The following is a 24,953-nucleotide window of genomic DNA, read 5'->3' as shown; positions in this document are numbered from 1 at the left end:
CAGAAATGTGGTCATCCCCTGAACTTTCATTGCTGTGTGAGCAAAGGCTAAATGTTTCCTAGTAGCACGATACAGAAATTTTAATTAGTCATATCAGAGTGGAACAAAGTGAGATTTTGAAGCATTTAATTTCAGATGCTTAACTAAACTGCCTTTAAAAGAAAGTAGGAAGTAACTGATGTCTGGCCCATAAAGAACTCATTTGTACAAGCCTGAAATCACTCTTCTAAAAACATTCCAAGCAGCGGGCTAAAGCAGATGTTTAAGATTTTTATCATCAAAACAATGTTTTTCTTGCATGCAGAAAGCAGCTAGTAGATGAATAAATTGTGAAAAGTGGACATGATTAGACTTGTAAGAGATGCATTAGAGCTATTCAACACGATTGAAAAATCATTTTCCAAGAAAAATAAGCCATATAAATAAAATCACAGCTTCATTTAAAAAAAATCTAGAATCCACAGAACTGTAGAATTCTGAAGTTATTTGTTGCCTGAAATAAGTGCTGAAAGGAATCCACTTTGAATTATTTTTTTTTTTAGCTTATACTAAAAATTACTAGAATAGTAACTGTTTATTAATATACTACTCTTAATTTTAGTTTGTTACTAGTCTCCCTCACAAGAACCCCTCCCCCCCACATTTTCAAGTGACTGAGTACTACTAAACGAAAAACAAAGTAAAATCAACTCAATTCAGTCAAATCGTGAATATTACAGCAGCAAAAACAGTCAGATTCATGTGTATGTACCCATTTCAAGCCGGAGAAGGCACGTAACAAGTAAAATGCATACTGAAGGAGGAAAGACAAACAGTTAATTCCTTCCCACTCTGAAGTCATCCCAGCTACTACAACAAGGAATTATTAATTGAGAATTCGTCAGATACGATCTAGGGCTAGTGAATGCTACTATCTGTGCTATCTCTTTTCAGAAATAAGAGGACTGACATGCACTCAAGCTTTTTTCCAGATCTTTGACGCTACTTTTTTTAGCTGTTTATGGTCAAAAGGTACCACACCTTGTTAGACAACACCCTATTAGTTTTGGGTTTGTGTTTTTGTTTTCCAAAATCCCACTTGAAAAATAGGTATTATTGCTACAGTCTATTTTCTGATAGTTTGTAAACTACTTTCATCCACTGGCTTAGGCTACTCATAACAATTTGAAACTAATTTACAGTCGTATCTGCATTAAAAATTTTGTAAGTCAAAACCAGCACATACTTAACAGCATTTGAATCCAGTGTTGCATAAAGATAATACAAACATTTCATTCGTTCGTTTGTTTCCAAGTTGTGAGGGACCATGTACTGAGCAAAGATGCGTTCAACAAGCAATCTGAAAGACAGGATTAAGAAACTCAAACTGTAACGGAAGAAAGCAGTCTTGAATTACTAAAACACTCATTCAAATATTCTTAGACCAATCCAGAGATCAGTTGTTGCATATAAAGATGGGTTTATTAAAAAACTTAAAGGTCAAGTTACTTATCTTCCAATATAATTCAGCATAAATAAACAAAAATGTATCATTACGGAAGATGTAACATTAATGTTGGCAGTAGGACATTTAAGGACAGTATCAATCTAGACAGGAAGCAGAGGATTTTAAGAGAAGGATGTCTCTTGATTATCAGCCCAAAAGAGATGCTATCAGTGAATTTCAAAACAGGTTAGTATCAGGGTACATTCATGAATTGACCCTAATTAACGGACCTAAAATAAGAAAAGAAATACATTGATTGTATCACACATTATCATGAAGCTCAGAAATAGAACTGAGGTACTAGTCAGAAGAAGTTGACTTCCTTCCACCCCTCCCTGACCCCTTCCCCAAGGGCTGAGTTTATCCCATTTCTTTTGCTTCTGAAAAAAAAAAAAAATAAAATAAAGTGGGTACATTCACAAGGGAATTATTAAAAGCTTCTGCTATAACACTGAAGCTCCTTATTTGGAAACAGGGGAAGAGAGTGGTTTGGGGTCTGCCAGTTACCTAGGAAAGACCGAGAAGAAAAACCAAAAGGAAAACTAAGCCTACGTTGCAACGAAGTCCCAAGACTTTTGCAAATTGAGGTCAACATTAACAGAATGGAGTAAATAGGTAAAAAAATAATAAGTTACCTGTGGTCAAACCCCAAACCCAGCCAGTTTAAAAAGATCCTGAAGTTAAAGAAAAACATGAGCAGGCAAGATTTGATCTTAAGATCCAAACAGTTCTGTCTACTTCCATGGTACCACAAAATAATTGCTTGTTTTGAAGATGAACCTTTGAAGCCATGAGTTTTTGAAAATACTTGTGGGAGTTTGCAATGCCACTTGTATCTGATAAGGCCAAAGGCTCATATCCAAAGCCACCAAGACACCCTTGATTAGTCAAGGTGAACTAGTTCCCAAACTAGTTCCTCATCAGCAACTATCTATTTCTCAATACAAACAATCATATACAATACTATAGCTGGTATGACAGAGGCACTGCTTTCACGACAAACCCAGGACAAGGCTCTAATTCACGGCTATTATAGTACAGAAGAGTGAGATGCCTTAACCATTGTCATTACCTGTACTAGATCTTTAAAGCATACAGGAACAACATGCAAACCTAAAGCAAGATTGTTACAGCAATTTTAGTTACTGAATTTTAACATAAAAATTAGCCAGGTATGGAATATAAACAAAAGCCTCCTTTATTGAAGCAGTGAAGTACAGCTAAAATTTTGAAACATTCTGACCTATCTCACCCATTAGAATAATTTTTGGCAAAAAAAAAAGTAGAGGAAACACAGGACAACATTTGGCTGCAGTGTTATAAAATTACATACTGGATCACAAAATACAGGATTATCAAGTCTCCTTCTTGTCTGTATTTAAGCACAAATAAAAAAACCCAAAACATCTGCATAGTAACTTACCACACTTATTCACAGAATCACCCAGCTTTCATGACTGACTTACCGGTCATCAATACTGTTTTGATAATATATGTGCAGAAGTTTATCTTTGATCCATGATATCTGTTTTGCAGCTTCTTTTCCTGCTTCTGATTGTAATGAGTATTTCTTGTATATCTGTGCGAGTCCCATCATAGCTTCCTTCCTCACTCTCCACTTCAGAAAAAGTAATAGTACCCGGTTTAGCAGTTGAAAACTCAAAACTGGAAAGACTTTAGAATTTCATAGTCTACACTATTTATTTACAGAAAAGTTAAATTGATTTCTATGTTCAACACTTTCTCATTAGGACATATATTGCATCATATCTATTAAGCTAAACCCTTCACCATCAGTAACAACAATGCAAGTATGCCTCTTGAATTTAGAATTCTTACAAATTTAAGCCAACAACCTTTCTCACAGTCTATACTGAATATTTGTGATTGTATTATGGCTGCAACAGGGGAAAGCATGTCACCAAATGAAAAAAAGTTAGGTGATAGTGTTAATTTTAAAACATTTGCAATCAACAGCCTTGTTTACCGCACTTTAACATAAGCAGCAAACCTCATAAATTTTGCCAAGTAATGAAACATAGCTGAACTAAATTTAAAGACTATTAAAATTTGAAAGCTACTACACTGATTTGTAGTTGTCCAATGACCTAATTAAAAGCAGATAAAACTAGCTACATCTGATGGTGGAACACTTTTCATCAGTAATCTACATCACGAAGCCTGCTTGCAAAATCTCTTTAAAATGTTAGTTTTATGAGGGTCTCATTTTACTTAGAAATTTTATTAGAACGAGACAACTGGAACAACACTGTTGTGCTTCAGCCTTTTTTGGGGGGTTTACCCTAAGCATAGTATCTTAGAAATATAGCACAATGAAAAATGTGGTATTTCAGTCAGGGGCAAAAGATGCCTCATTAAATAGACAGCTTCAAAATGTTTTGCATTATATTGGGTTTCATTCATCATTTTAAAATTATAGTTCAGCATTTTTTAGAAGCACTGCTTTTCAAAAAGCCGAATCAAAGTCTAGAAATACAACTCACAGCCATTATTAGTACTAATTACATCTTACCCGCTTGTCCAGTGTTCGTTCTCTGACAAAATTAAGCAGGTGATCATTGACAAGCAAAAGATCTTTTTTAGCAGCAGTAACTATGGATACTATAACATCATGCCTTATGGCCTCTTCAGGGTCATGTGACCTTACTTTAAGATACTCTGGAAAAAAACAAAATGATTATTTCATTGTAAGTATACAACTTCAGCTACTTTTCTTTCCCTAGACATACCCAAATGACAGAGGCAGAAAGCATGATTCTCTACTGTTTTGAGCATTAACAGTAAGAAACAAATAGTATTCTTTAACTGAAAAGTAATCAATCAGTAGAACTTGATATTTGCCTAGAGTATCAAATATTTGTATTTCTGGTCTTATAAGAAATAAGAAAATGGAAATAAAGAGTTACGGGTTTACATTTTTATTTCTATTATTTCTTACAACAGTTAGGCTATGTCTACATTAGCAACTACCATAGCCAAACAGAATTGCATCCGTAGATTAGAACGGACAGTGCTGAGAACCTGCTAAGTTTAAAATGTATATATTTTCAAGTCTTACTTCAGGCTAGAGGCTACTCTATTCCCGCAGACTCCATGTCCTGTGGCTGCTGGAGCACATTAGTTGCGCTCCTGGCCATAATTTCTGTTATTATCCACAAGGAATCTAGTTCACATACTTCAGAAACACTCCACAGTGAGCACCACACAACCATTGTAAGCAGGGACAAATCAAGAGACATACTTCGAAAGCATGCTCTTTGCCCAGGCTGCAATGGTTATTCAGACACATACTAGTTTATTAATCTTAAAACAATTCTTCCTAGACTATTTTGGCCCATTGCTGCTCATTTGGTAGCCTCAGTGATCTTATATAATCAAAATTTTAAGATTCCTGCTTGTGTCAAACATGTTAGCTACTATTGTCATTTTAGAAATATGACAAATACAATGGCAAAGTCCATATTATTTTTTTTAGAAGTACGTATTTTAGGTTAATTTAGAAACACAAATGGGTAGGAAAACACACACAAAAGTTAAGATCACTGTACACAGCATAGATCAGTGAAGCATTGATAACATTAAGAAACATTGAAAGTTTACTTTGAACGCTGTTCTCATTACTGTTCCATAACCAGTGAAAATTTTCAAGTCTCATCTGAAATACTGGCCATTAACATTTCTAGTAACCAGCACAAGTGTTAGAAGAGCACATCAAGAAATAAAGCTTTGCACTTATGGACATTATGAAATTGAAAATCCAAATAAGACATTTTTTAAAAACTTTTGTTCCACAGGATCACATAGTAAACTAAAACAAATGAAGAACAACGCCACTGCACAGAACAACAGTTCTGATGTCAAACACCAGTGAGTCAGGGAAATTTTTCAATAATTTGACTTTGATGAGCGCTGTGGGGAGACAGAGGAGGGGCAAGCAAAATTACATTTCCCAGAGGATACCATTAGAGGGGGCACAAAGTCTTTCTGCAATGAAAAAAAAAAAAAATCCTTGAAAATACAATTCTGATAATTGAAAAGGAAATATCTTTACCATTCCATTAAGGAAAGGTCCAGAAGCTTACTACTATTTTTTTTTTTTTTTAAATAAAGCTGGCTTAACAATGCCAGTAACTATGGGACAACTCTACCTTGCCTGTATTTGTAACTAACTTGACAAACGCTCAGGAAGCAGGCCACCAATCCCATGCACTTAACAGCTCTTTAAATTCCCTCCTTAGAGCAAATAGACAAAGATATAACCTCCAAAAATTACAAGTAGGAGTTTACTGATCAGTGGGATACAATCTCCACATATAGACTATGAGGGGAAAAAAACCCCAACCAACGAATTCTATTTACACTTTTTTCATTAAGACATCAGGAGCAAGGAATACTAAACGCTTCTATTTATGCCATGGCCTTCTTCCTACAGAGGTCTTCAATTACAGGCTTTGTTTGATCTGAAGGAACAGGAACTAACGACTGTGGTCAGTCACAAGGACTGTTGTCATGTTTCAGACAGTGGCTGTGTAACACACGTTTCAGCTTTGTGGAACTGCACCCTAATTAACAAATGCCATGACCATTAGTTTAGCCAGGCGGTCTTTGCCTGATCCTATGGTGCTTCATTTCAACAGCAGTTGGGAATGCAACTACTGTAAGAGGGTGACTTCTTTGGCTAATGCATTCTTTATGTACAACCCCTAGCAGCACTGAAAGCAGGGACTCTGTGACTTAGAACCCCAACCCCAATTATGTCCTCCACAACAACTGACAATGTTACTCGGGATTACAACTAACCTTCCCGACTTTTCCAGGAGACACAAAATTGTATTTTAGCATTATAATAACTCTGATACCTGTTAAGTCTTTTGCTAGGTCGGGATGGTTCATAAGGCAGTGACTTGCAAATTTCACACATTCAAGACGAATAGGTACGTGGATATCATTAAACCTATTTAGAAACAAGACAATGCATTACAACAAAAAACCCCATCACTTCTACCACAGTAATTAGTTTATTTCGACACAATCTCAAATACCTCCAAAAACATTTTTATGCCTCCCATGCACAGTAACATGCATAAAACATCTCTGATTTCACAGTACTAAGTAGACTGTGTTTAGCTTAAGAGAAAGTTCCTGCATTCATTTATTAATTCACATTCTGAACACGAAGGGAAATATCCTCACCTGATACAAAAGAAAATCCCCCAGGCAGACAACAACTATTCATTAGAAAGATGTCTGACAGTATTTTAACTATCTTTCCTGTAATGCTCCACATAATTAACCACGAAGCATGTATCAGCAACTGAAAGTTTTGTAAGTCTGTGGTATTAGTCCCCTCTTTAAACTGTATGACAAACAGCAAGCAGATGGGCATCTAGCCTAGTAAAAATTTCTTGAGATGGATCACTTCAGCTTCCATAATATTTCCTTTCAAAAGACTGAATTAGGTTTGATGCTTGAAAACTAGTATTTTCTTGTGTTTAGTTTTAAGTAATTTTAAAATAAAAATATGGATGTAATGATTTACACACAATTATTTTGAAAAATTAAATGCATTTTCAAGCTATCCTCAAAATGCTCTTATTTAAACAAATTAAAAATCAAATTCTAGGACATTATTGCTGTGTAAATGATTCTTTATCAAACAAAAGAGGTTTTAAGGAATATCTTTTAATGAACACCAGCTATGTTTTCAAAATCAAGAGATTTTAAGAATGGTTCCTTTCATAACACAGCTATTACAGCTTAGTTAAAATCCCTGAAAAAAGTAAATACACGTATGTGATTCATAACTAGTTGAAAACAGTAATTATGAAAAACAGATTGCATGTATTCACACTGCTTCACATTATAAGACAATGAAGCATTTTCCTTTGGGCCCAATTACATCTAGTATTTTTTTATGAGATGCAATGTTTTAAATAGTTATATACTTCCAAGCAAAAGACCTTCCCTCAGTTAAATTCCCTGTACTTTTAAAAGCAGCATTTATTTCAGGACTTAATTCATATCAAAATTCAATCATGCATTCAATCATATCAAAACCAGTTATAAACTACTGCATTTATAATATTTTATAGAGTTTGTCCTCATTTACTCAAGTAAAAAACATTTTCATCATAGTATCCATACTTAATTTTCTCCTGACTATAAGCTCCCACTATATTTTCTATCTCAAACTGGCAAAACTTTTCAAAACCAAAAGACTAAGTGTTTGCAGCATTATAAATACTGCATACCTCTTTTAATGCACTCCTACCATTAAAAAAAAAATTTTAACCAGTACACAAATACTGTAAATAAAAGCCTCAAAACCGGTTCTATTATCACCTGATGCTACAAATGTCATTTGATGTTGTTTTAGGATTATTCCATCATTGAATAGTTTCGTTTGTGAAGAAATTAAAATTTCTTTTTAAAAAATAAATTCACTATTTTTCAAATTAAAATAAACTTTTTTATATTAAAATAAACTATTCCTTTTTCTTGACAATGGCCACAAAGATTGTTGGAAAAAAAAAAAGAACTAAAAGATTATTTATAATTGTTCATTCTGCAGAATCACAGATACAGATGATGTGTATATAATAATCACTTTAACATTATCTGTTGGATTTCAGATAAAGCAGCAAGAGGGAACTCATGCTCAGCTGTGTCACTTTAAAAGAGTTGAATTATACTTCATTGAATGTTTTTCCCCTCCCAGGAAGGGAAGTAAACCAGCACATACCTCCCCAGGTAGCACTGCCAAAGTGGTTTGTTTTGAGATGCCAGCTCTGAATCCTTTGCCCCAAACATTTTTGCTAGAAGTTTTACAACTTGCAGGCGTTCTTCATTATCATTGCTCTGGAAAATGAACATATTTATTATTTTTTTTAAATTAAAAAATAAAACAAACCCCGCAAACCTCAGAAAAACAGGTCTGTTTTGTACAGCTTCTACACTAGTATACTTACACACCTCTAGAAATATCATCATACAGCTTAACAGATTTTTCTTGTACACAAATGTGTATATCTCAAGAAAAAAAACCCTCGCTATTATTGGGAGAAGACAAAATAATAAAGGCAGTAGAAACAAAAAAACACTTAGAGACAAAAATCAATGTGAACAAAGCCTAGTGAAAAACACAAGAAACATACATCTTTAACCCTCGTTTACAGATTACTGATCCTGTCAGGAAATCTGATATGTGCCTATACAAACATACATAAATTCAAATACAACGCAAAATCCACAAAACTCATTCTACATTTGTTTGTAATTAAGCAATATTCTAGAGAACTGTAAACCTTTATGTGCAAACATTTAGTTAAAAAAAAGAAGTTTTCTGAAAACAAGTTTTTAGAGAACATCAGATGAAGTACCCAAGATTTGAGATGCAAAAGGATCTGGTCCTGTATTTAAGCCTATATTAAAAAATGCTGAGTTACAACAGCTACTTTTCTTTCATATTTAAAATTAGGACTGACAGAGATAAAACAAGGCCTTTTTCAATTTTTTTTTATTTTCACTGGTTTGCACTACACTTGTTTAATAAAACACACAGCATTTGAAGCTTAATACATACTTCAAAAATGTGTGCTAACATTTGTGCAATTAGCACGTATTTACTGTTCACCAAATTTTCTTTTGATTATTAAAGAAAACCAGAACAACTGGCTGCAACACTTCTTTGAAAAGGGAGTAGCTAAAAATTAGTTTATACTTACTAGACATTATTCACTGCTTATTATTTCAGTCTTTTTTTTTTTTTCTGGTAATAAAGACAAGGATTGTTTAAAATACTGTTCTTTTTTACCATCTTTGACATTCTTATTAGTTCAACATCATCTTTTGAATGTGAACAAGAAGTAAGAGCACGATGTAGCTGTCAGATTTCTCTAATACACCACAGTCTTAAAGACCAACTATTTCTCCTGACTCAATACCATAAATGGGCTGAAGTTTCCCAGTATGCCCTTTTAATTCAGCTCCCCAAGAACAGTAAAAGCATTTGTAAAATCTTTAACGTAACAGAGGTGGAGAAGTTAAGAACGAAGAAATCTAACACTGATACATTACACTAAAAAAGACTAATTCTTCCAAATACACTTTAGTATTATTAGCAGCATTAACAGTAAATATATTAATATGTTTGTCTGCATTTGACTATTTTTTCCAACTAAAATTCAGATTTACATTACTGAAAGCCATCTACAACCTCCTTTTCCTATCTGTAGTAACTATCTTTTTTCTTGATGAGTTTCAGCTTTTAAGGTTCATTATGCTACAAATTCTCATTCTGTGCCCTCATGCTTACAAATTTTAAAATTTTTTGTAGCTTACGTTAGTACAACCACCATTACTCACATCCCACCTACACCTGCTTAAACCAACAAAGTACTGAAAACATTAAGAATCTCTGAATTTCTCTAGGTAACCATCACAGATCCAGAGCAAGACACCCCAGAGGGTGGGGAAGGATTGGGATGGAGGAGTCAGGAGTACACTAAAAATTCAACTACTTAATTACACAGCCAGAAATATAGAAGAAAGCAAAAAGGCATTAAAAAAAACCCCAACAAAGACATCCTTAATGAATTGGCTGCAGAAGAAGTTTTCACTGTATTAGCCACTTATCCAATTATATGACAACCCACGCATGTTTCTAGTCTTGTTTGTAGAAACAATGAATATTTGTGATTATGGATCAAGAGTATTATTTGGTACTTCCTAAATTTGGGCCCAGATATTGGTCTCCTTGAAACATTCTTAAATAAGCTCCTAAAGGTATAAAAATCAACCTGTACTTCTTGTTAAATGAATGTGTCACTGCTACAGTCTTGTCTCCTTTGTTCTACTTTAATCTCTACTACTTTTTCTGAGGAAAACCAAAAAACAGCAGAAAAAAAAAACCAAAACAAAACCCAACCAACCAACAATAAAAAAAAAAAAAAACAATAAAAAAAAAAGGTTATCAAACTGAAAAACATCTTAATCCTTCTCTACCCTATGAGACATTCCCTACTTGAAGAGTCACATACTTCACCTCTTTTCTTAGGTATGACCCAGCACTCTTTATGCCTAACATGGTTGCATAATGACTTGTCAATAAAAATTGATGCTGAACACTGATGTTCTCATTTCCCCATACATGCTCCTAACACACAGGCAGCTGCTCTACTGAGAAAATATTAGGGTCTGTCACTAACAACAGCTAAGTTGGTCAGATTGTTATCACTACCAAGTCCAAAAAAACAGGCAGCACTGAAGATCTGGGGGAGTTTGGGAATAGAAGCAGACACATGATCTGAAACTTGCCAAAAAATTTAATTACCATATCCAGGAAGAAAGGCAGCGCCACAATAACAGAAGGCAACATTTTTATTGGTTTTATTCATGGCATCATATTGGCTTAGCAAGATGATAAAATAAAAACCATTTATGATTATTTCCTATATAATCTATTTGTGAGCTTTTCATTCTCCTGAACACTGAAGTGGTATTCAGTTTCAGTAATACAAATCTCTAAAATTCAAATGTGAGTGAAGGAGTATCAGCTTCCTTTACAAGCTGACCCACACAACAATACATTCTTACATCCGTTCTCTCCTACACCAATAATGGCTTCTGTGCCAATGCTAGATCTCTAAACACAGTGTCTTAAAATGCCAAGACCAGGTACAAATGACTGATCCTCAGAAGTGATTAAATTAGATGAATTTCAGTGTGTGTTCCCTTGCTAATCCCAGAGAGTTCTTTCCAAAATTAGGTAAAAAAAACCCTAAAACACCACAACCAGAAGTAGTAACTATGACTTGACACAGCTCTCACTGAGTGTTAAGAGTTTAACATTACTCCTCTTCTGCCACATGAGAACACATGAGATTTTTCTTTACAAATATAAAGATGCAGCGAGTTGACCCTGGCCAAAAGCCAAACACCCAACCCAGCCTCTCACTCACTCTCCTCTCCTGCACAAAGAGGGGAAGGAGGGAAAACAGAAGGAAAACTAAAATGCTCATGGATCTAGATAACAACAGTTTAATAGGTAAAAAAAAAAAGCTGGGCGCACAAGTAAAGAGGGAATTCATTCACTACTTCCCATTGGCAGGCAGATGTCCCACCAGTTCCTGGAGAGCAGGGTCTCAGCATGCACAGTGCTTGCTTGTGAAGGCAAACACCATGAGTATGAACATCATCCCCTTCCTCCTTCCCCTCTGCTTTTATTGCTGAGCATGTGTCCCCTCTCAGCCTCCTGCCCTGCCTCTAGTCTGCTCATGAAAGCCTTTACCTGTGGAAGCACTGCGCAGCAACCACCAAAACATCAGTGTGCCATCAACACTTTCAGCCACAAACATACGCTACTATACAGACCGCCATAAAGAAAATTAACTCAATTCTAGCCAGACCCAAAAGGATAACTAGTTTGCCCACTTCTGTATGATATGCAGCACAGCACTACACAAACCTGACTGCATTTAAATTCTCTTCAAACATACTTAAATATTCTTGGGACAGACGGGACAGAAAAAGCAGCTGAGGGAATAAAGCACTCAAAAGCTGCACATTTCAGAGAATACCAGTTACTGCCAGCAACCTTTCATTTTTCATCTAAATAAACATGTACAATTCTTACAGCAGTTAAAACTACCTGGCATTGTGACCAAACTGTATGGTCACTGGTTGTAGCAAAATGGCAAGGTGCTTGAACACTAGGTGGCCACACCGGTTAGATCCAAAATAGTAAACATGCACAACAGTGTTACTGAGGTACCTAAGCTTTCTCACAAGTTCCATGCATGGTCAAAAATTTATTTGGTCAGTGACAGGAAAGCCCTCGGATTTTTCCCACTCAAAGAGACAGTCTAGAACTTCTATAAGATCCTGATCTCATGAAGATAAACTGAGAGGCTTCCTGTCATGAAGAGTACAAAAGAAGTTCAGGGAGACTGAGCGCAAGGGATTTGGATCCTGCCAGGTAATGAGTCACAGATGTTTGGTTCACATCCTCAAACTCCTATCGGTCACAGGGGCTGAGAACAAGGCAGTTCAACCAGCCGGAAGGCTGAGAAGATTACTCAGTGAAGCTCACCTGGTTGTTGAGAGAAACCACCACTACTTCATTTTCAAAACGTGCTGCAAAATGTTTAGAAACAAAGAAATAAGACACTACAAGGAAATTCTGCTTCATGTACAGAATATACAACTACTGGAAAAGTTGCTGATACCAGGAAGAAGTTTAGAGAAACAGGATCATTATCAGAGAAACACCTAACACCCATACTGCGAGACTGAGTACCCTAAGGTCAGGTTGAAACATGAACAATCCCTGATAGAACAACTTAAGAATGCAGAGAGCCTTCATCATCCTTCAAAAACAGAAGGTCCTCAAAACTGGAACAATCTGGACCAAGAGCACCTTTTTTTTTTTTTTCCCCCTGTCTTCACTCTAACTAGAATTTATGGAGGGAGCATGGCAGCCCTTGCAATCGTAAAAGAGGAGTACATCCAACAGACTTCACAGATTTCGGTCTGTCCTCAGACAGAACTCCATAGTTCTCAAGCCCAGGCAGCATACAGCTTCACCATAAGCCAAGCACATTCATGGGAGACGCCTGGACATGACCTCCCACTAAGCAGAGTCACAGATATTTGTAGATGATTACTTGGAGTGGTTGGTAGTTGGAGACATTGGGCATATGAACTGCCAACAGCAGCATACCACTGAAACTCCAACAGCTTCCAGCAAAGAAGCACTGAGATCCAGTTTCTGCAACACCATGTGAATTTTAAACAATGGCTAAGTTGTTCATCACCACAGCCACACAACCCTCAAAAAAGATAGCAGAGCCCTTCTTAATGAAGAAGGGCTATGTCCACACTGAAGCATGTATTCCAAGACAGAAGGATAGTTTTTCCAATACAGCATTGTAACACCATGCACTGTATTCTATGTACAAATCTTTGCATTAGAAACAATTTGTTCAGCAACTTGACCCAGTGAATTACCAGACCCCGTTTTCCAAGTACTAAATGGAACCAAAATGTGTCGTTTGCTCCATACCAGAGATGTACTTTTAAGCTCCTTCTTATGCAGAGGTGATTAAGAGGACAGCACCAAAATGGCATACAGATAACCTCCGCTGGCACCTGATAATGGTAGTTATCTCTCTGACACACGAGACAAGCAAAGACCATCATCTTAGATGAGCCAGACTCAAGAGAGAGTCCAGAAGACTTGATAGCACAGCATGTCTAAACAGCACCACAATTCCACATTCTCCCAGAGAAAATGTGCATCAGTTCTCAGCATGCCCTAAAAATTCCTGAAAAGCCACCTACATGTCTAGACAACTCCACTCACTTTCCTCCCTTGTCTAAAAGGCAAAAGGTTATCTAAAGGTGATCTGTCACCAGAAGACTTACAGAACAATTCTATCTACTTCGAAGTAGTTACTGGCTGATTATGCTTGGTGGCGGCAGCATCAGTCCACTGAGCTCCAGAAATGAATATTAACATAACAGCAAGGTGGTTGGTATGACATTTAATTCTCCAGCACCTACTGTCCTCAGGATAAAGTATAGTGAAAAAGCTCCCAGGAGTACCAAGCACAAGAAGATGGAGGAATCATAGGAGGAATGTGTGCACAGAACCAAAGAGGCAGGCAGCTCAGAAATATTTCTCCATCGGCAGCAGTACCTTTTTATATTCAGCTCAGTATTTCAAGTTGCTCCAGAGGACATCCTGTTGGTTTGTACATCTCAAGTCTCAGCAATGTTATTACAAATTAATTCATGCAAACAAGCATTTTGCTTTGGGTGGAAGAAGCACAGCTGGAAAGTCTATCCTCAAGGACTCATCCCATTCACCAAACAGGTTTTGTCAGTAATCACATGGCTCCAGGACCAGAACATCTGTCTTCTTGATGCATCTCCAGTAAAAAGGAAGGCAGGCAGGATGGACGAACTACACTGTATTTAAGTACTCATTAACAGGAACCAAAACACGTAGACCATTAGAACATACAGATGGAGTTTCTCAATAATGATCCTTCGAAATCTTTAACCATATTATCATTCTTCTAGGAATTCCTATCTTCTCTTGCTTGGCTAGTAATTTTCCACTTTGTTGCCAAATGACATCCAGAAAAAGCAAAGAGATTTTTTCCAGGTTATCAGTAATCAAGTTTATAATATTTGCCTTTGGAAATACCATGTCACATCATTCTTTTCTTATACAGAACAGCCTAATTATTATTTCCCGATTTATTTTAAAGTCCTGTGCCCTACTGAGCTGACCTTCACTGTTCTTGAGCCTTTACATGATAGGGCCAGTAAAAAAATTTCAAAAATTGTTTAGCATCTGTGTTAAAGTAACCATTAAAAATTTAAAAAGAACAGCTCTTGGATAAAGATGACTCAAACTACAGCAAAACATCAGAAAATCCTTTAAGAAACTGATTTTTCTTTTAAATTAAATTTCACTGAAATGTTCCAAAATACTGGGTTCTGTTCATATTCAGGCAGAACCTGCGAAGTTTGCACCTGAACATATTTTAATAAATATTTGAAATAAACAATGAAAAAATTTTAATAAAAATAAAAGATTTACAGCATTAGCTGTGAAGTGAACCAGAACACTTGGGGTCTTGCTCAGATAAGTCTACCATAAGTCTACTTCCTCTGGCCAAAGTGGTTTTTTTTAATCACTGCTTTTGAAGTCAATTATAAAGAAAATGCACATTTTCAAAAACACAGAGAGCAATTACCCAATTTATCTTAGAAAAACACAGATCATATGTCCACTTCCATGTGTCCAATGCATGCAAGATGAAACCATTCTGATACATCTTCACTCCTCAAAACTGACAGTTCAGCAGCTGAAATAGCCACAGCTTCCAAGAGTATGATTTGAGTATTTGCCCCTAGTACTTCACTTCTGTCATCACACCTGTATATGCAAAAGCCAAATCAGACAATCTCATAGAACAAAAACTGGACCTCCCTGTGAAACTACACATTCGACCTAAATATACCCTACAAACTTCTACTTAAGTAGCTAGCAGAGAGTCCATAGCAAGTGAGCTCAGAATACAAGGCTCAAACTATGGGCATGGATAAAGACACAATACTGTGTACCAAACCCAGAAAAGCCAAAATCATCTAGTCAAGCTCTGATATGATATGCAGATATACAGAGCTCACTGAAGTTTCCGGTTATTATATCGTCAGCTTTAACTGACCTTTGTTCAGACATCTCTTCTCCCCCGTATTTCAATACAGGCTGCCAAGCTTATTTTTCTCCTTTACCACCCACCTGAGCAAAGGTTTCATCAAGCTAACAGGGATACTGCTGTCCAGTTTCTTTTCATTCGAAGCAGCAAAATATTAGCTGCCTTCTACCATAAGCACTCTTGAGTTTCATTGAAATTACACTCTCTTCTTAACACACTAACATACTATTTAAGCTAGACCTGAATTAAAAATGCTTGACACTAGCTGCTGTTGTTTATAATAAAGCCACAGCTATCGTTGGAGTGGAAAGTATTTAATTATTACTGGCAGGCCTGCATAAAGAACAAACTTGTGTTGATCTCATAAAAAAAAACCCATAGGTTGACCATATTTCATTAATATTTCAGAACAATCATCTTCAAAATACCCTTTTAACCACAGAAAGATCTTACAGACTTCTCAACTCATTTAGAGCCATAAAACGGTTTGGGTTGGAAAGGACCTTTAAAGATCATCTAGTTCCAACTCCCTCGCCATGGGCAGGGACACCTCCCACTAGACCAGGTTGCTCAAAGCCCCATCCAACGTGACCTTGAACATCTCCAGGGATGGGGCATCCACAGCTTCTGTGGGCAACCTGTTACAGTGTCGCAAGAGTTTAAACCAGAATTATCCTACTCCAAATAGAAGGGTGTTGGTTTTTTTTCTGTAAAAGATGGGTCAAGCTACATTTGACAGCCAACAGGACAAGTATATATTATCTGTCCTTACAACTTAAGGCATCAAGAACACACACCTGAAGCAACAAGACTATTCAAACATAAGCTATACTATGCTCTCAGAACAGCTACAAACTGTGCCGAGTTCAACAAGACACCAAGGAATAAGAGCAGTAAGATGGTAATTGTCAAAATGTACATGTCTATTGGAAACACTGTTAAACTGGATCTTACAAATGACAAACGTGAACCACCCTCAATGGTTCAGACCAGAAGGAGAAAACTACACTAAGGATCAAAGAGACAAGAAGCAACAAATACACATTCATCATCTAAATATAGTATACTAAACAAAGAACGGAAATGCAAACATGAAAGAATATGTTGTAAATTAAGAAGTACAAAGAAAACATGGAAATGCTTAAGGCTGAAATCACCCAGCTGAAGGAAGAGACCAGAAGTTGTTCCTGGTGGGGAGAGGGTGGGCATGGGAAAGAAGAAAGGTTGACAGTGTTGGGCTACTGAACTTGCTGATTCCAAAGGTAAAATAGGACACAAAAAAGAAGTTCATATTGAAATAGAGTATGATAATCAGTGAAGGACAAGGAACACAATTCAAGAATCTGCAGTTTTAAATGGATCTAAAGATTGAAAGGTTACAGCTATTATGGCTATGAAAAGAAAAGATGTGGCAGCAGTTAAGATTAAATCTCTTGAATAACAGCTTCAGCTGCAGAAATACACTTTTTATTGGAGTAAGAATGATAATTGCTCACCATCTGTAGGAACAGGAATTAAAGGCTGAAAAAGGTCTACTTTTAAGACACAGACGGCGAGCAGTAAACTGAGCTTTACTTCTTTCAGAAATGTGAATGGAAAGATAAAACCATAAAAAAACAACTCATCCAACAAGTGCAGTGTGCCTGCCTAGCAACATTAGTGAAAAAATAATAGGCATTAACAAGCCACTAAGATAATAAACATTGCAATGAAAACAGGCCAAAGGTTCTATAAACCTAAAATCTGTCCTCAATAATAAAAATACATGTAAATTTACAAGTGGCCTACTGCACATTAGCCCTCAAGTTTAGTAACAGATCACTTTCAAACTTAGTGATACAAAACTAATCAAATTCCCCACTTCCACAGAAACCCTGTGGAAGAAGTAGTGCAGAATAAAGGGAGTACCAGCTGTTACTGAATTTCTCCAAGCAATGGAGACACTCTAGATTGATAGGAATTCAAAAAGAAAAATACCTATTAAAGTAGATAGCTAGCACCAGCTATCTTTCAGGCATAAGAAATAAGCCTGAAAAAAATCATAAAAGTCACTGCAGCAATGAATACAAGATATATTTGTGGAGTCTAACCATGTGTTTCCGCCTGTTGCGGACCTTCTATTTGGACAAAACTGTCAGTACATCAGTTTCCATTAACACAGAGCCCAACTTTTCCCTGCCAGAATTCACTATTCTGAACAGATGTAGCTCCTATGAACAGCTAGCAGCACAATGTACTTTCAATATACTGAAGTCCTTCGCAAGAAATACTACAGTAAACCAAGGAACAAAACAGGTCAGATTCTCAAGTGATAAAAAAAAAAAAAAAAAAAAAAAAAAAAAAAAGTTATGCTTGAAAGTCACAAGCCAAAGAAAACCCCACCAACCCAAACATATACATACATGCACCATAGATTAATATATTTGAAGTTAAATTCCTCTTTTTGAGGGCTTTCATTAGTTTTCCTTTAAACAATGCAGAGAATCTATGTTTTACATATAATTATTTTTATATGCCAAATAATCTGATGAATAAAAAAATCATTAACAGTCAAAGCACACACATTTCAAATATACAGAAAGGATAAGAAATGTTTACCTTAAGTTTGAATTCAAGCTGTGGTAGAACAGAAAGCAAGAGGTGACTGTCAATATTGTATAACTCCAGAATCAAGTCAAACACATGCTCTGACAGGTCACTAATGGATGTTTTACCAAGCATGAGGACCTGATTGAAGAACTGGAAAATAAAAGAGTATACATCAGTAACAAGAGCATATATACATTCTTCTAAATTCTGTGCTTGTCTACCACTAAATCTACCATTTAATCTTACAACATTTGTTTCACTATTAACAAAAAAAAAAAGAGGGGGGGGGGCATAGATCAGGATTCTGTAGCAGAAATCTTAAAATACCATTGGTTCATATTCAATATTACATGTAAATGAAAACTCACTAGAACTGGTGTTTAAATTATTTGTAGGGCTGCTGTGGTGAACTATAGAAACACAAGTTTAGACGAATTCCAGTGCATCACATCTTTTTCTAATGTGACTGTATTTAGAGTTACTTCACTATTGAGAAGAATCATTGTAAAAGGATTCTAACATTTAGTCAAAACAAGGCTGAAACAACTAGCTAATTACTATACTACACAGTTGACAGGTTAGGAGTTGTAAGTGTAAGTGCAGGAATCCGTAATGGATTGTTTCAGAATTTTTGTTTACAAGCAGAATAATGCAGCTGTAAAGCAATTATTCTTTCTTAGTAAACTTGACAGGTATGAGGAAAACTTAATACTTCCCATTAAAGAAAATGTTTTATAACAAAGTATTAATTCCACACTACTTTCAACTATATCCTCTCGTAATACATGGGTAAGAAGGAACTAGAGAGGAATATGCTACCCCCTACTCATAAGGGGGAAGTCATAATTTGGAAGATTTTTCTTCTCTTTGGGTTAAAACAATACGCAAGTGTGGCTAAACAAATTATACTATTTCCACCTGCCACAAAGGCAACAGAATACACCTGACTGGCACTTCAGTTTCCTATTCCTAAACTTGGGACAGATGATCACGACTCTCTGTACCTGGAGGTTAACCATGTCAGTAAAGAAACTGAAAACATGAAAGCTACCATTTTTTAAGGTTATAAAGTGAACCCCAGGAAGTGATGCAGTAGAAAGTCAAGAGTTTCTAGTGATAATGAGTACAGCAACAACAGACTCAATACTGTCTCGCAGAGAAGTTTTCCTTTTCTGGATACAAAGTTGCCTGGAACGTATATATTCCTGGTTAAGAGACCAACTCCTACAGTGTCTTGAATACATTTTAAGAAAGAAAGTAACTTTCAAAACAAAGAAACCAGATGGCATATTTCCCACTTGTGGGAAATTAAGAACAGAAAACTGCATGTATGTATTTTCCATAAGAGGAAGATTCTTCTTGTACAGACTTCCTTAAAACCTGTCTGATCTTTACTTCCTCTCATCCTTCTTCTCTTTCAGTATCTGTGATGTCTACAGTCCCTTGGCTACAATACTCAATTCACTCATTTTTTTTCCTTATTATCTATTCTTAGATTCTGTTTCCTCTTCTTTTCCTGTGACATTAAAATTCTGCTCTATCTTCACTTCCCTTAGCTTCTAAACAGTCTCAGCCCCTCACTAGAAAAATAATTTGGCGACAGGAACAATGTGTTTATATACTTTTATCAGAACAACACATATAAATACATTTGGTCTTCTAGTCACATCAAGGATTGAAGTGCATCGTCTCCCAAGACAGCAGACAGCAAACTATGCGTTGCATTTTAGAAATCGTAACTGTTATGGGCTTAGTAGTTTCTATATGGTAAAGAATTAGACTCAAAGAAACAGGTTACACAGTGCTTCATTCTCACAAAGAGCAATTGAGAGTTTGTAAAAAGTTATTTTACAGCCCTATTTGACTATATGCAATTAATTCTTTTTGTAATACAGTTCAGTTTAAATTGTATAGATTTCCATATTGTTTTGCAGTCTTCACTTACGTTAGTAATGTACGGTTCAATTGCTTGCGCTGTCCTCTTTAGTAAAGCCTTTGCCAAATCATATGCTTGCTTGTTTAAATTCTGGGGTGGGGGGGAGAAGAAAAAAACAAAGGAAACAGAAAAGTTTTAAGCACATGCACTAATCCTAAAAACAAATACAAGTATTTAAAGCTACAATACACTGGTAAATGCATTAAAGAAACAGCCTGTTATTTTTTATACTTTCCGTAGTAAAGATAATACAGTCAAAACAAACCTAGCCCAAACAGAGCTTGATAGTCTGCACTGATATTACTGAGAAAACTCCTCCCTGGAAAATCAGGGCTTACTTTTCAATTGCCCGTCTAAGCCTGACACTCGGTGAAGTCAGTTCCTGTATTTTACTGCTCCTCTTCATCAGCTTCCCTCAAAACCATGAAAGTGATATAAAGCAACATCAAGGCATTTACAGCCAGCATGGCAGCAAGACTCTGAACAGGGCTGCAGTAGAAAGTACAATTCTGTCTTTGCATCAAGCAACCACCTGTAAACCACCATCACAGCCTCTCCATAGTATCTTACAAAGCCACACAGTCTGTTTGTCTGAGACAGCAAAGAAAAATGCCTGAATTTTAGTTCATGAGCAAAAAAAGGATAAAGAATACAAACTAATGAAACTGTACTACAAAAAAAACAAAACCACAAACCCTACCCTATTCCCCAGCATTCCTATCCCTCCATTGGTCTAAGTGGGTTATTGCTCTATCATTGTTTCCTTCCTTTCCCAGCACACATTCTCCACGCTCTAGTTGCTACATCCTTTCTTCAGTTCCTGTATCACAAATATTTTTTCAAGAATTTTAAGAAAATGCAACTTAGCCCTTGTGACACCCACTGCACATTTGATTAACACATAGAATGAAGCAAAACTCTGCAATTAAAAAAAAAAAGTATTTCAATAGCTAAAAGTCTCTCTAAAGAAATATAGTTCCCCAAATTTTTATTACTCCTTGCAATTTTAAAAAACTCAGCATATTCCATTTGTAAGACAACAGTGTAAAGGGACAATTTGTGATTTTTTTAAATAGATCTCATCCATAAAAGGACGAAAACATCCTTTTAGCATAATGAAAAGCAAACAAGATGCATTGCCACACCCAGAGTATTTCTTTGCCTGCATATGCTTGGTACTTTGTAGTATTTGAATGAAAAAGAGAAGATACACAGAAAGAATAATATTGTCTGTACCTTCAAAAACTGTATAGAACTGTAGGCTTCTAGACAGCAGTGGGAACAGATTAACATTTTCATTGATATAAAATGAAAGAAGTCTTTGACTTGCCTACTGATAGAATTTTTAGGTGACTGAAGTCAGAAGACTACAAAAATCCATGCCTAAAGTATCTGTTTTACTCACAGCCACTGCAAAAGGCAAATAAAAATCCCAGTTCTGGAAAGATTCTCAAATGTTAGCATTTTACGTAAGCATCTTTGTAATTTCCTCTTGCCTTATCTAATCAAGATACAAGGGTCAACACTGGCAGTCTTCTTGCAAAATTGTACAGCTGTTCCATGTCCCAGAAAATAGAAGCTTCCCCATGCTAGATCATTCTTTACGATTAAGAAAACAAAAATGAAAAAAGGTATTTACACCTGTAGCATTTGTTTCCTGTTATTTAGTGAAAGTTGTGACTGTTAGGAAATAAAAGGCGCAAATAACCCTAACAAGGAATGTATGCCATTTGCAATTCTTCTCTGATCCTTCTTGACTTCCACTGTTCACCTCCACCAAAACAAAGAAAACTACTTTCACCTGGGTAAGAGTGAACTCTACCTCACGAGCAAGATCTGATTTACGTATAAAACAAGCTGGAACAGCAGATTGTGCAGAGATCCAACAGGCAGATCTGTTTTGATTCGTATTAATTACAGTTTCAGCTTATATCTTTCACAGAAGTTCATTTTGAAACCTTCATGTTTCCCAAGATAAATGCTAGAAGTTGCTATTTGCAATCCTGCATATATCTAAGAAAAGCTGCAAAGCTAAAGAATAGTCTAAATCACAGCTGGCTAAGGAAAGGTTGCTATTTTTTCCATGCCTCATCTACTTGATTTAATTGTGCTGATAACAAGGGCCAAACTTTCTGAAAAAAACAATGCCAAAGAAAAGTCTTAAAAACACACAAGGAAGTTTTCTTCTCCCTTTTCCAGCTTCAGGATAAAAGCTGAAACAGAAAAAGCAGCACCGCCTTAGTTGAAATGAAAACAGGAGCAACCCAGACCATCACCAAATAGGTTCAAAGATCTTTTACAAAACGTCAAACCTATCTTTATAATTTAATATCCATAAAGCTACTTGAAACTTTGCCTGAAGGAGAAATTTTGTAAGAGTAAGACCTAATTTAACAAATTTCCCCTCTGTAAACTCTTCTATCATTATCCTCTCTTCAATCTTTCAATGCATTTAGAAGAAAAAACCAAAAAAACAAAAAAACCTGACTTGTATTTCAAGATCTTTTAATGATTTAAGAAAGCTCTCATGATGGGGACAATAATCTTAATCAGGATGCTTCTAAAAGCATGTAAGTGCCCAGGGGGGATAAGCTTTTGAGTCCTGAATTAGGTAGAAACTAAGCCATCAGCTGGCAACACTGTTTAAAATAATTATTAGTAATTACTACATTTTGAAGGAAAAAGCAGAAATAAGTATTGATTGATAAGGACAAACCAAAGAACCCCCTATAAAAAGGCAGAACACAGATCTACAAGATAATGGAGCAGTTACAAATAACATCTAAAACAGACTTAGAGGATGACACAGGCAGATCTTCACCCCCCAAAAACCTCCAGTTTTCTTTCAAAAAAGAACATTAACGAACCGAGGAGAACATTTTTTTACACTTAGAAGGGCTCCAGCAACAACATTTGAAAACAGACCATCTTCATCAGCCTCAACTCTTACCATGATTTTTGTGTATGTATTGCTAGCGTTTCAAGCTTTTTACACTTCCAGAAGACATTGAGTTTTGTCAACTAATTTTTCATGTCTTGTTCTTCTCTAGAATGACAAACTTTACTGCAAGATGCAAGAAGTCATAGCAACCTCTCTGACAGCATGGCACAGACATTTTTGTGTATCTATAGATAGGACAGTTTGTCGCAGAGCCAACATTCAGTTGTACTGGTGAAATGAGGTTGCCAGTCATGCAAATGTACACCCACTGATTTTTTTGTTACTTTTTCCAGCTGTCCCTCAATGTCCAATTAAACACAACTCAAAGAAATTAAGAGTGAAATAATTTGTACTCAACCTTTAAAAGAGAAAAAAAAACAGTGACAGAAAACAAATGCACATCTCTTATTTTTTCCTCAAAAAGGATGACTAGCCAGCATCAATCCAGTTCTTGATTTTACAAGTTTAGGAGTAAAGTCAAAAGTTAAGTCTGTATCTAAAGTAATATTCTTAAAACCTATACACTTTAACATATTATTTTCTTGGAATTTGAAAAGGGTCTTTGATTTTATTTTTATTATCGATGGCACAACAGCAGAATTTGTACCCAAGAGCACTTGACAAAACAGTTCTAACAAATTCTCTAGTTCTGCTGGAGGGCAGTGACAGGTTTTTAAGGATGGCTGACAAAGAAAAAGCTCAGCTGAAGTGTTGCTAAGATAGATAACAAAAATTAAGCAGGTTCCTTGTAGAGACAGGTAGGAATTTGATTGTCAATATCACTTTTTCAAAAAGATAATCAGGTAAAGCATGTGGGATGTGCAATATGGATTCCTCGTAGTATCCCTGAGGCTGAAAATGGAACACTGGTAAATGCTTAAGGAAATAAAGTACAATTTGCCTTCCAACACATTGCACAAACACAAAATTGTTTACAAGTTTTGCCATTAAGGCTTTATAATCTAAAAAGCTTTATAATCTAAAAGGCTTTATAAATCTAAAAATTAAAAGGGAAAGTAAAACTATTGCTTTTTCCTGCCTTTTCGTATTGACTACCTCCTCCCTTGCTTCTGGTCTTTCTGGGTTTAGTCCACTATTTATTTCATTCCCTCTTAATATAACCCTATCTGAAGAATTTCAGTTGAGTTCATAGAAAAGAAAAGAGAAGCCACAAAAGGAAAAAATAAACATCACAGAAATTAAGAGTACATGGTCAGACAAGTTAAGTTTACTGTTTTATTGACTTATCTGATACCTGTCATATATAAGGCTGTACATACTCTAATGTACCTGTTTTGTGATACCACCGTCAGTCACTTTCACACAGGTTTACATCAATGTGGCTTTTATTCTGGCCAAGTGAGATGGATGACAAACTCAAGTGAGCTAGGAGTAGCTTCGACTACTTCAGCAACTACCAAATATGATAGACAGACATTTAATAGTATGTCATGTCCCCAGCATACGCTCCTTATGCCTGAGATTTTGCAGCTGTCCTGCTAGCACTGTTGCTTATTAGACTTACTACTCAGGACTATGGACCATATCTGGCATTCCTCCTTGGAAAAACAGTGACCTTGGTTTTAAGAATTAAGTATGAGTTAACCCTTGGTAAACTGTTCAGTTAGTTACTACAACTCTTAAAACTACTCATATAATTTTTGCATCTATCTGTCTAATGTTGAATTTCAGCCATTGGACCTCAGTATCCAGGATTCAAAACTGTATGAGCTGCTGGAACCTTCTGCT

The 24,953-nt window shown here is 36.0% G+C and overlaps 1 protein-coding gene across 4 annotated transcripts in view; it reads right to left on the bottom strand.

The window, feature by feature from the left end:
• PDS5B (PDS5 cohesin associated factor B) overlaps positions 1–24,953 on the bottom strand; it is a 116,948-nt gene that overhangs the window by 57,756 nt on the left and 34,239 nt on the right. For all 4 annotated transcript variants that reach the window (XM_037376580.1, XM_037376578.1, XM_037376581.1 and 1 more), the window contains exons 7-13: positions 20,273–20,353; positions 18,337–18,477; positions 8,250–8,365; positions 6,367–6,461; positions 4,020–4,165; positions 2,953–3,104; positions 1,226–1,339 (exon numbers count right to left, since the gene is read on the bottom strand). In XM_037376580.1, coding sequence (XP_037232477.1) covers positions 1,226–1,339; positions 2,953–3,104; positions 4,020–4,165; positions 6,367–6,461; positions 8,250–8,365; positions 18,337–18,477; positions 20,273–20,353 — 845 coding nt within the window. The remainder of the gene's footprint in view (positions 1–1,225; positions 1,340–2,952; positions 3,105–4,019; positions 4,166–6,366; positions 6,462–8,249; positions 8,366–18,336; positions 18,478–20,272; positions 20,354–24,953) is intronic.

Source organism: Falco rusticolus, chromosome 2 (assembly GCF_015220075.1).
Source record: "Falco rusticolus isolate bFalRus1 chromosome 2, bFalRus1.pri, whole genome shotgun sequence".
NCBI classification, from domain to species: Eukaryota; Metazoa; Chordata; class Aves; order Falconiformes; family Falconidae; genus Falco; species Falco rusticolus.
Note: the sequence above shows the minus strand (reverse complement) of the source record. Positions and strands in the feature narration are given on the sequence as shown.